The 12,265-nt window shown below is 47.2% G+C and overlaps 2 protein-coding genes across 5 annotated transcripts in view; one reads left to right on the top strand and one right to left on the bottom strand.

Moving 5' to 3' along the window:
* Window positions 1–1,865: 1,865 nt before the first annotated feature.
* Window positions 1,866–8,113, top strand: SNRNP35 (small nuclear ribonucleoprotein U11/U12 subunit 35). 3 transcript variants are annotated; one of them, XM_060118459.1, is made up of 2 exons: window positions 1,866–2,033; window positions 6,894–8,112. In XM_060118459.1, the coding sequence occupies exon 2, from the start codon at window positions 6,897–6,899 to the stop codon at window positions 7,635–7,637; it is 741 nt and encodes a 246-aa protein (XP_059974442.1). In that variant the 5' UTR covers window positions 1,866–2,033; window positions 6,894–6,896; the 3' UTR covers window positions 7,638–8,112. The 3 variants fall into 3 exon arrangements, with proteins under 3 accessions (XP_059974442.1, XP_059974441.1, XP_059974443.1); XM_060118458.1 differs by having other exon boundaries at window positions 1,866–2,103; XM_060118460.1 differs by lacking the exon at window positions 1,866–2,033 and adding an exon at window positions 2,596–2,827 and having other exon boundaries at window positions 6,894–8,113.
* A 2,967-nt stretch (window positions 8,114–11,080) lies between these two features.
* Window positions 11,081–12,265, bottom strand: part of RILPL1 (Rab interacting lysosomal protein like 1) — a 40,154-nt gene continuing 38,969 nt past the window's right edge. The window contains exon 7 of one of the 2 annotated variants that reach the window (XM_060118456.1): window positions 11,081–11,927. In XM_060118456.1, coding sequence (XP_059974439.1) covers window positions 11,783–11,927 — 145 coding nt within the window. In that variant the 3' untranslated portion in view covers window positions 11,081–11,782. The remainder of the gene's footprint in view (window positions 11,928–12,265) is intronic. The other variant, XM_060118457.1, reaches the window with a different exon arrangement.

Genomic DNA, 12,265 nt, shown 5'->3' with positions numbered 1-12,265 from the left:
CACGTTGCCCTTCAGATCTTCTGCTTGGTTTATAAAGTACTTTGTTATATAAGTAATTTTGTATATAATTAAACTTTAATTATATACATGTGGCGGACATGGAGATGCCTTTCAGATGACCCTTCAAGAGGCCATCAAGCATATTAAAAGATGTCTGCAGCACCTTCAGACTCTGCAGCAGCATTCATGCTGTGGATGCACTTTTCCCAGAAGCCTTCCGTTGATAAGCCAGCAGAGCAGAGGTACTGGGACCACAGTATTTCTTTTTTAAATTTAATTAATTAATTAATTAATTTTAAAATATAAGTTTATTTATTTATTTTTGGCTGCACTGGGTCTTCATTGTTGAGCGCGGGCTTTCTCTAGTTGCCATGAGGGGGGCTACTCTTAGTTGCGGTGCACGGTCTTCTCATTACGGTGGCGTCTCTTGTTGCGGAGCATGGGCTCTAGGCGCCCAGGTTTCAGTAGTTGTGGCACAGGGCTCAGTAGTTGTGGCTCGCGGGCTCTAGAGCGCAGGCTCTGTAGTTGTGGCGCACGGGCTTAGCTGCTCTGCGGCATGTGGGATCTTCCTGGACCAGGGATCGAACCCGTGTCCCATGCACTGGCAGGTGGATTCTTTCTTTCTTTTTTTTTTTTTTTGCGGTACGCGGGCCTCTCACTGTTGTGGCCTCTCCCGTTGCGTAGCACAGGCTCCGGATGCACAGGCTCAGCGGCCATGGCTCACGGACCCAGCTGCTCCGCGGCATGTGGGATCTTCCCGGACCGGGGCACGAACCCGTGTCCCCTGCATCGGCAGGCGGACTCTCAACCACTGCGCCACCAGGGAAGCCCTGGCAGGTGGATTCTTAACCACTGCACCACCAGGGAAGTCCTAGATATGAAATTTTACACTATAGATATTGCTCATTTTTTTCCTCAATACATTTTATTAATATATTTCAAGAAAACGTACTTTAAAGAAAGCTATAGATATTCAGAACCTATGCTTCACCTACATAATAAAGATTTGATAAAAACTAGGTAGCAGTAATACATCCTTAGTATCTGGTGATTGGCTTACCTTCTAAGAATAGGACTGGAATCAAAATGAGATCGGCTGTTCGCAGAAATGACCCAGTTGTAAGAATTAATCAGAAAATGAGTGGCTGAAGAAATCACGAGACTCATCATGAAAAGCACAACTGTATCGACATTTCAAGTTGTACCACAAGTCGTAATCTACCCGAATATTTTGACCTAACAAAAAAGAAACACGACATAATCTGAATGCATACATCTACCCGTTCTACACAGATTTACTGACCACACGGTTCTCCCCTCTCCCTCCCACGCTTAGGTTTTAAATCTGGGCTTCTTGACCGTGACTCTAAAGGCAGGGGTCCTCAGAGTCATTTGGGGACTTGCAAAAAATTGCAAATTTTCAACGATTCTGAATTCACTGATTCCCTGCGGGGCCCAGGAAACGGCATTTAAACCAAGCTTCCACGCGATTCTTAAGTCAAAGTCTCCAAACTGACTGTGAAGAACTGTTTTGCTTGTGTGGAAAGCGGACGTGTTAAATTCACGGGTTAGAAAAACTCTGGCAAAACATACGTACAAAGTTTCCTTGTGAACCGGCATACGCATTTTCTGAGTAAAAAAACCCCACAATATGAATCAAATTCTCAAAGTGAGTCTAAGAACTAAAACTCGCATCGCGCTGAAACACCTCTTTGCTACGGAGAGAAATTCAGCGGCTCCCAGACAACTAGCTGAACATTCGATCGTCTTTCAACTTTTGTTCAATTTAGCAGTTTCTGTCTCCGTGAAAATTTTTACAGAAACGGAAAGTTCATTCTCTTCGGAGACGATATGCAGTCGATGCTCAAGGCATGTGATTAACTTTCTTAAAATAAAAGCAAAAACGGAAACAAGGCCCGTGACGAATCTGCTACTTCCGATGTAAAGGTCCTGTCCGTCAAGGAGGAAGAATCTTCCGTCGCTTCCAGCTCGGCACCAGGCTCCGTGGGAAAGGAAGCCCGAGCTTTGCTGAGGTGAGCGGGAGCGGTCTGGTGGGAGTAGGGCCCACCCTGGCGAGAAGGACGAGAGAATTCGGCCTGCACGGTATGTCGGCGCGTGCGTTGGCCGCCATGTTGAAAGCGGGCAAAGGGGAGGGGGGGCCTTTTGGGGTTGTGTTGCCGGGAGCGGGGGCGACAGCTGGGTTGGTAGGATGGCCCCTTCCGTCCTGTGCCCCCTTGGATGGTGACGGGCTGAGGAAGGCAGCCCTGAGGGCCGGCGGCCGAGACGGAGGCGCTGCGGGGCGGGGCGGGGGGGGGGGCGCGGATCGGAAGTATAGACTTTTTCACGGAGACTTCCGCGTTAGCGTCCACGGCCTCACTGCGCGTGTTCGGACGGCTCTGGGCGCCAGCCTTCAGTCTGTTTCCCACCTGGTGGGAAGCGCCGGTTGTTCTGTTCTGCAGAGTCAGCCTGGGGACGAGTGCTTTGTTTGCCTGCTTAAGAATAGCTTTTTTTTTTTTTTTTTTGCGGTACGCGGGCCTCTCACTGCCGTGGCCTCTCCCGCTGCGGAGCACAGGCTCCGGACGCGCAGGCTCAGCGGCCATGGCTCACGGGCCCAGCCGCTCCCCGGCATGTGGGATCTTCCCGGACCGGGGCACGAACCCGTATCCCCTGCATCGGCAGACGGACTCCCAACCACTGCGCCACCAGGGAAGCCCAAGAATAGCTTTTATTTTTATAATAATTTATAATTAGAAAGCGCTTTCAAAGACAGTACCTTCTCATCTTCACAAAAAAACGCGGTGAAGAGGCACTTAGCAGCATTTAACAGGTGATTTAAATTTTGCCGAAGATAACACTAGGTCTTACACCTGGGTGTTCTGACTCCCAGTCCAGTGCTTTTTCACTTTCCACACTTCTGTCTTTAATGGTTCATTGCCCCACTCACCTCCACCCCGCAACGATTCATCTCTCATATCCCATCTCCGTTTATGAAGTAATGACGAGAATCTAAACATCCAGAGAGATGGTGGTAGAAAATCTCAATGCAATGTTGCAACGGAGGAAATACACGTAGAAAGATTAACGAGAAGCTGTGAAGCCCGCTCTTCTCTTGGTATTTAGTATTGATAGGAGCATGCATGTGAGGGAGAAAACCGGCAACTCATCTTTTATCCCTTTGTAATTTTTTTCCCAGAGTTTAATTTGAGGAACTCTTAAAGCTTTGAACAGGAGCCCTGACTGTGTACAGCAATGTCAGCTTTATTTGGTGGATCTTTGTGACCTTTTCCTGTGGCATGGGGACGGGTTCCTTTCCCACTTGGCTGCGAGGGGGCTCTCAGCCTCAGACACCCAGACGTGGCCTGCTTTTTCCTATCCCCATCTCAAGTTTTATATTTTATGACAGCTATCTAAGGAAAGAGTTAAGAGCTCAAGCTCTGGAGTCAATAAAAGCCCTTGGTTCTAACTCCCCCGCTGGGCTATTTCTGTGATTTGGGACAAAAGACAGTCTTTTTGCATCTCACCTTTGGCACCTGAAATGGCAATAATAGAAATGGGTGTGTCCCGGTATTGCTGAGAGGTGAGGGGAGTTAAGTGCTTAGCACAGTGCCTGGCACCGCCTAAGTGTTCAATACGGGTTAACTATAATTACTATGGTCTCTGTTTTTTGTTTGTTTGTTTTTCCTGCAACCTTGCGATAGAAGAAGGAAGTAAGATTAGAATCTTAAGAATTTTAGGGCCATTTAGAGAATACCAGAGCAGAGATCCAAACAACACTGTGATCTCTCTTTCTTTTCCCCCATGTGGAGAAATTACAGCCATAATAGACAAAAGACACAAAGTGAGTTAGAGGCAGAACCCAGACTGGACCAAAAGCGTCTCACTCTTCTCGTGCTCCTTCCCTTGTTCTAGTTGTTTATCATCCTTTTACTGATAAGGATACCAGAAGGGTGTCTTCTCCTAAGTTGCTTGTTAATGATGAGACGCATGTATGCCCTCCTTTTACAATTCGGTGGCAGATGGTGTAATGTCCTGCCTCTCAATTTTCTTTCTTTTTTTAAAAAATTAATTAATTTTTTGGCTGCGTTGGGTCTTCGTTGCTGCGCGCGGGCTTTCTCTAGTTGGGCGAGCCGGGGCTGCTCTTCATTGCTGCGGTGCACAGGCTTCTCATTGCGGTGGCTTCTCTGGTTGCGGAGCACAGGCTCTAGGCGCACGGGCTTCAGTAGTAGTGGTATGTGGGCTCAGTAGTTGTGGCTTCCGGGCTCTAGAGCACAGGCTCCGTAGTTGTGGTGCACGGGCTTAGTTGCTTCCCGGCATGTGGGATCTTCCTGGACCAGGGATCAAACCCGTGTATGAAGTGGTCCTTTTTGTCTGATTTGGACCAAAATAAGTTCAGTGAATTTTGTTTGGAGTTGGTTCAGTTGCCCAGCATTTATCAGGAAGTGTCCTAGGATCTGGAGACACTGGGTTGAAGAGTGTTTATTGTGAAGAGTGTTTATTGTGTGTTGGGCAAAACGTGATCAGTATGACAGAAGAGGTACCGTGAGCTGTGGGACCAACGGATTTGCTTCATGGGGAAGAGGCTGGAAGCCGGACTTGGAAGGACCAGTAGAATTTCCACAGGTGGAGATGTGGGAGGTGGAAAGGAAGGGAATATTCCCAGTAGAGGAAATTGCACCAGGAAAGACACGGAGCCAGGGGATTAGGGCACGTTCAAGGAATGAGGAGCAGTCCTGGGTAGAATAGGTTCTGCAGTGGAATATGGGGAAAGGCTAAGTGAGAGTCAGAATTCTTGAGTTCATTGACTTTGGGTTTTATTCTGTAGGTGTTTTACTTTTTTACTGGGAAAAGAAATTCCACTGTGATCACTCCCCCTACATAAACTGAAGAGCAAAATTGAAGGACAAAACCAAAAAAGATCCTTGAGGAAAATTTGAGAGAGGGGGGAAAAACTATTGATACCATTTTAATAAATATCATGGAAAGATGCTGTTAGGGATGAAGATCACCAGATATATTTGACAGAGCCCTTGTTTTTAAGTAACATATTTCAGCCTTGGCTCTAAAGCTTTGCAGAGGCAGTCACATGATTACTAGCAGGGTCTGAAATGTTGGCAAGCACCGAATTATTCCAGCAAATTCACATGAATCAATTATCATGTGTCAGACTTAAACTTACCCATCCTCTTTCAAACAAACATAGAAAGATCTTCTATTGGAATGAATGACAGTTGCAGTGTGCTTGCTGAACTAAAATTACCATTGCAATCAGTTCTCAAGCTCCAAAGCATAAATGAATTATGAGCTAGGGAAGTGGGAAGGAATCCCATCTTCCTTTTTTTTTTATATAAAGTTTCTTTTTATTTATTTATATATATATTTTGGCTGCGTTGGGCCTTCGTTGCTGCACACGTGCTTTCTCTAGTTGCGGCGAGTGGGGGCCACTCTTTGTTGCAGTGCGTGGGCCTCTCATTGCAGTGGCTTCTCTTGTTGTGGAGCACAGGCTCTAGGCACGCAGGCTTCAGTAGTTGCAGCACACAGGCTCAGTAGTTGCAGCACGCAGGCCCTAGAGCGCGTGGGCTCAGTGTTATAGCATGCGGGCTTGGCCGCCCTGTAGTATGTGGGATCTTCCTGGACCAGGGATCGAGCCTGTGTCCCCTGCATTGGCAGGTGGATTCCTAACCACTGTGCCACCAGGGAAGTCCCCCGTCTTCCTTTTGAACTAAAGAGACTACGGCTGGGTCACTGTCATTTTCGCTTTGCTCCCTGTTTACTGACAGATGCAAAGTGCTGCATTCAGAGCAGCATTTTCCCGTGTAGTTTTGTTTTTTTAAAAAGTCCTTATCAGAATAATCTGGGGGGGACTCCCCTGGTGGTCCAGTGGGTAAGACACCACACTCCCAATGTAGGGGGCCTGTGTTCGATCCCTGGTCAGGGAACTAGATCCCACATGCCGCAACTAAGAAGTCCCGCATGCCGCAAGTAAGGATCCTGCCCTGGGTCTATAAATAAATAAATAAATAAAATAAGTAAAATAAGTAAACAAACAAATAAATATTTATTTATTTATTAAAAAAAAATCTGGGAGCGGGTATGTGGGGAGCACAGATGAAATAAGACAGGCCAGGTGTTGGTCATAGTTGGAGCCGGGTGAGAAATTCATGGAAGGTTATGCCATTGTCTACACTGGTATGTGTTTGAAACTCTTGGTTTGTAAAGAGTTTTTAATTTTTACTAATGTTATTATTATTATTATTTATATATATATATTTGGCTGAGCTGTGTGGCTTGCGGGATCCTAGTTTCCCAACCAGGGATTGAACCCGGGCCCCGGCAGTGAAAGCATGGAGTCCTAACCACTGGACTGCCAGGGAACTCCCATAAAGAGTTTTTTTAAATGCCCTTTTCCACAGAAGTTCCCAGGCTGGTTTCCCTATGACCATTTTAAAGTCTCTGAAAGGTGAGCCTGTTTTTTTTTTTTTTTTTTTTTACATCTTTATTGGAGTATAATTGCTTTACAATGGTGTGTTAGTTTCTGCTTTATAACAAAGTTAGCCTGGGTTTTGATTCTGGATTTTGATCCGTGTTGCCACGTTATAACAGTTTGTGTGTGCCCTACCGTGGCTAAGCTGGATGATACACGTGTGCATCAAACTCAGGCACGTTGCCCTCTGCTTCTTCCGGGGAGGGCCGATGGAGGAGTGAGTGAGAGCCCCACTGCCTGGCTCTGATACTGTGTCCCCTGCTTTCTAGCTGGGAGGCCACAGCGTCTGAAAAATCCTCTTCCTTCCCTGTTGGAAGAAGGGGTGAGAAGCAGTATCTACTTCATGGGGTTGTTGGAAGGATACGTAGCTCACGGTAGATGCTACATAAATGCTTGCCGTGCTTCTCCTTAGAACATGAACGATTGGATGCCCATCGCCAAGGAGTATGACCCGCTTAAAGCTGGCAGCATTGATGGCACCGACGAGGACCCACACGATCGAGCTGTCTGGAGGGCGATGCTGGCACGATATGCCCCCAACAAAGGTGTCACAGGAGACCCCCTCCTCACCCTGTTTGTGGCGAGACTGAACCTGCAGACCAAAGAGGAGAAGTTAAAGGAAGTATTTTCCCGCTATGGGGACATCCGGCGGCTTCGGCTGGTGAGGGACTTGGTCACGGGCTTTTCGAAGGGCTACGCCTTCATCGAGTACAAAGAGGAGCGTTCTCTGCTCAAAGCTTACCGGGACGCCGATGGCCTGGTTATTGACCAGCATGAGATATTTGCGGACTATGAACTGGAAAGGACTCTCAAAGGGTGGATTCCTCGGCGACTTGGAGGAGGCTTGGGGGGAAAAAAGGAATCTGGGCAGCTGAGGTTTGGGGGGCGGGATCGGCCTTTCCGAAAACCCATTAATCTGCCCGTTGTTAAAAACGACCAGTTTCGAGAGGGAAAGAGGGAGAGAAGGGAGCGGTCTCGATCCCGAGAAAGACACTGGGACTCCAGGATGAGGGATCGGGACCACGACAGGGGCCGGGAGAGGAGGTGGCAGGAAAAAGAATCAACTAGGGTGTGGCCAGAAGGTGACCGGGACAGAGAGAGGGACTTCAGAGATGACAGGGCCAAGGGGAGGGAGAAGAGGGGCAGAAGTAAGTAGACTCCATCCCCTGCCAAACCCAAACGAAGGCGCCCGGCCAGTAAGAGTGCAGGGAGCCCTGCACGGCTTGTATACAGAATCCAAGTCCAGTGGTCGAATAAAACTTACTGAGGAAAACAAAAACAAAACAGAAAACACTTATTATGATAATGCGGTTGGGTACGTTTTCTTTCGACTCTGGAATGCAGGTTCAAGATGAACACGCTGATATTTTGAATTTTCTCTTCTTCATCTTATAGTTTTTGTTCTTGGTTTTTGGGGCTCATGGGCGGTTTGCGGGATCTTACTTCCCTGACCAGGGACTGAACCCGCGCCCTCAGTAGTGAAAGTGCAGAGTCCTAACCATTGGACCACCAGGGAATTCCCTTCATCTTATAGTTGTGAGGACCCATTATTTGGTAAGCTTGAGAAACAATTTTTCAGTCACCAGCATCTGTACAGAAAGGCCTGTGTAAGGAGCCACCACTCTTTTTTTTTTTTTTAATTAATTAATTTATTTATTTATTTTTGGCTGCGTTGGGTCTTCGTTTCTGTGCGAGGGCTTTCTCTCGTTGCGGTGAGCGGGGGCCACTCCCTGTCGCGGCCTCTCTTGTTGTGGAGCACAGGCTCCAGATGCGCAGGCTCAGTAGCTGTGGCTCACGGGCTTAGTTGCTCTGCGGCATGTGGGATCTTCCCAGACCAGGGCTCAAACCCACGTCCCCTGCATTAGCAGGCAGATTCTCAACCACTGCGCCACCAGGGAAGCCCGCCACCACTCATTTAAGTTGGCGGTACGGAATTTGCTTTTTCTCCCATCTATTGGAAATGACCATTTTGAGGGCTTGCCAAAAAGAGGTGATGACTGAAAACCATTTGCATTGATCTGTGACTCCTGGGAACCCAAATCTGGTCAGAATCTAAGTTGTGTGTTTTCCACCTTTATGTCCACAGTGCAGGGTTTGCTGCAGTGGAATAAAAATGGGATAGAAAAATGAATCCAAGGAGAATGTCCAGAGACTTAGTACCAAAAGCCAGTCTTAGCAGTGATCTGGGTCAGCAACCAGCTTCTCTTGAACAAATATAATTCCATTCTCAAGCCAAATGCTGACTACCTTTTTTCCTTTTCTCTTTTTGGCGGGATGGCTGGCGTTTAAAATGAAAACCCAGAGTTGCAGGGCTTGGGGACTATGGTCTGTGGCAATTCTCCAGCCCTTGGAAAAGAGAAAGCTCAAAAGAAGTGAGAGTGAAATGAAAATGAAATCAATGAAAGGTTAGTAGCTAGTTCTGATGGACTGATTTGCCTTTTCCTTCTTGATCATCCAGCCTCTGGTTTGTTTGAAACTGGGCATATTGACCTGAACTTCTGAGAGCTTTGAATAAGTACCATACTGTTCATGTGATTTTTCAAGAAAGTGACATTCAGCATTTTTCTTTTATCCATGGCTGTGTCTTTGAAAGTTCAGGTTCTTAAAATTCAGGATGTCTCATGTAAAGTAAATGTCTGATTTAGTAGCAAGACTCACACATTCATTACTAGGTTTTTGCATCAGGAGTATGAATCTCATTGTTACATAGGGGACCTATGATATCTTAAAATTGCTGTCAGCTGTTAGAACTGTTTTAGAAAAATATGCTCTTTCCTTTGTAAATTTCCAGTGCAGAATTTTACCGTTCTCCTAAATCTCAGAAGACCACCTTGCAGGAACACCTTTATGATTTCACCCATGTTTCCTTTACAAAGCATGTTATGGGCTAGAGTTGGTAGGTACATTAGGTAAACAAGCTGCTCCACATCAGGGAAGCTGAGTTGTGAGACAGCTTCAGAAGAAACACACACAGGGGTAGCAGTGTTTACATAGTGTTTACAGAGTCTAAGCTGGCGGTTACCAACCCTGAGTACCAGAATACCGATGGATGGAAAAAATAGGCACATTGAGGGGCTTCCCTGGTGGCGCAGTGGGTGAGAGTCCGCCTGACGATGCCGGGGACGCGGGTTCGTGCCCCGGTCCGGGAAGATCCCACATACTGTGGAGCAGCTGGGCCCGTGAGCCATGGCCACTGAGCCTGCGCATCCGGAGCCTGTGCTCAGCAACGGGAGAGGCCCCAACAGTGAGAGGCCCGCATAGCGGAAAAAAAAAAAAAAAAAAAAGGCACATTCAGTCCCCACCCCTGGACATTTGGGCTTAGTCTTATAATGGCCCTGGTAACTAAAAAAAAAAAAAAAAAAAAAAAAAAATTGGTAGAACCCCCGTCAGGGACTGTAGTTGTCAACATGGCAAAGGCAGATACCCTCTGACCCGGCAATTCTGCTGCTAGTTTATTCTGCAGACGGATGCACGTGTGTGAAAGTGTGCAGCGCTGTTTTAGAAAGATTGGAAGCTACCTGTCCACCAGTGGGGCCTGGACAAACGTGAACAAATTACACTCGATGGTCGACCAGGGTGCCTCAGTCTTGGCACTGTTGACATTTGGGGCTGGATAATTCTTTGGCATCGGGTGCCGTCCTATGCACTGTAGGGTATTTAGCAGCATCCTTGGGGCCCTCTGGATGACAGCACCCACCCAGCTGCGACAACCAAAAATGTGTCCAGTGAATGACAATCATCCCTGGGGGCCAAAATCACCCCTGGTTGAGACCCACTGTCTTTTATTGTGGTGTGAAGTCATGTCCAGGGTATTCTAAGGATGGAAAGGTATGGGATAGCATGTGTATAACACGCTGCCATTTATGTAAAAAGAGAACAGAAATATATCTGTATTTTTTTACATGATTGCATGTGTATTTATAAATTATTTCAGGAAAGACACCCAGGAAACTACCAACACTGGTCACCCCAGGGGGAAGGCAACCAAAGGTGATGCGGGGAGGGGGATTCCTCAGCACACATGCTTTTATACTCTCTGAGAATAAACTCTAATAGTTCTAATGGGCAGTCAGGTTGGAGAACCACTGCTCTAAACCAACATTATCGTGTCTGGTCATTTTTCTCAGCGATCTGGAAACGGAGTTCATGTAGATTCTATAAACCGACTTGATGGTTTCTTAGCAAACCATAGTAAAATGTGTAGAAAGCAGCCCAGTCAGATGTACTTGAGTGCCCTGTTAGGAAATTGTACCTCTCTCAATCTGTGAGCACCCAGTCTTGCACCCTGGGTGCTCCGTGGGTGGAGAGAAAACATTATTTGGGTAACCCCCCAACTTGCCAGTTGCAGACAGGGCATGTGGCTCTCCGTCTCCACTGCAGCCCCATGAGTCAGCCAGACATTTGGTCCCCAAGCCATCTTTTCACCCACCGCCATTGCTTTGGCAAGTCTACCCTACCCACCATCTGGCATCCCCTAGGGTTCCACACACCACACTCAATCCGCCTTGGGACATTTGTCTTCTCCACAGGGGACTAAGTATTTGACACAGTGAATGCTGAAACAAGATGCCAAGAAAAAAAGAATCCACACAAGAAATGTTGCAATGTCTCATCCTTAGCAACTTTGTTTGGTTAGTACTGCATAACTCACAGCAGATTCCAAGGCACTGGCCTTGAACATTGCTACATGCTCTAGGCATTATCAGTAACAAGGTGCAATAGAGAACCACAGGCTCTTGCAAACTTGTCTCCAGTTTCTGGGCAGGAGGACTGTCCTCCCTATTTTCTGTTTGCTTTGTGCCTAAGCTGGGCCAGCTCATCCTGTGACTTCGGAGGCCCTGCCTGTCTAGTCGATGCTTCCTATATATTATGCTACCACCATGACAACGTCATGAACGTGACTAATGAAAACCTACCACTTCCCTGCCTCCCACTTAAGTATGACAAATGTGATCATAAAACCTCTACACAAATAATTTCATACAAAGCAAGTCAAACAGCAATTATAGCGGCATGTGATGTATCTGGCGAAGCTTGCGTTACTGAAGTTAATGCAAAAGTCAGCTTCCGCTCGTGGTCTTATTAAATATATATCCTAAGGGATCAGAGTCATCTATTAGAAACGGTGATAGCCCTGGTATAAATAAACGTTTCTTTAGAGTTTGGCATCAGTTTTTTGACGTGCTCCCTCAAAGCAGACAGTTTGTTGGAGGGGTCAGGTTTGAGGGTGTGACGCCCAAGGCGGCCAGGTTCTGTTGCAGGCGCTGGTGGTTCAGGTCCAAGGACAGAGGTGGGTCACAGTCACAGGTGCTGCAGGGCCTCCTGTCCTTGCTCCGTGTAACCGTCGTCGCGGTGGCAGTTGGCCCACTGGCCAAAGGACTCGTGGATGCGCACATTTCTCTGCGTGTTGGCCAGACGCTTCTTATCTCGGGAGAAGAAGCTAAACCTTTGAGAAGGGAAAGAAAGAAATGAGAGGCTGCCCTTGGCCATGCACGTCACAGTTTTGCAAGCCAGCAGCAAACGTGAGGGAGCAAATCAACTCGAGGTGTGAAAGAAAAAGTTCGGGGTGCGGGTCAAAGTTATTCCAGAAAGCAGCAGGGCATTCTGTGTGTCATTGTCACAGTACCTTGGAGGTGACACAGTGTGAGCAGGGTGTGCACGTAGGTGATGTATCTCCCACCTTAAGCACTACTGAGGATTTCTTCTCATGACCAGTGGAAATAAAAAGCTACTGGAAATATACATCATGGGTTTCTTTACCTTAATGATGCACAGAAAGGAATA

Source organism: Mesoplodon densirostris, chromosome 15 (assembly GCF_025265405.1).
Source record: "Mesoplodon densirostris isolate mMesDen1 chromosome 15, mMesDen1 primary haplotype, whole genome shotgun sequence".
NCBI lineage: Eukaryota > Metazoa > Chordata > Mammalia > Artiodactyla > Ziphiidae > Mesoplodon > Mesoplodon densirostris.
Note: the sequence above shows the minus strand (reverse complement) of the source record. Positions and strands in the feature narration are given on the sequence as shown.

Excerpts from the sequence above, each read along its gene's own strand:
- SNRNP35 (XM_060118460.1), top strand. The coding sequence starts at position 6,897 with ATGAACGATTGGATGCCCATCGCCAAGGAGTATGACCCGCTTAAAGCT.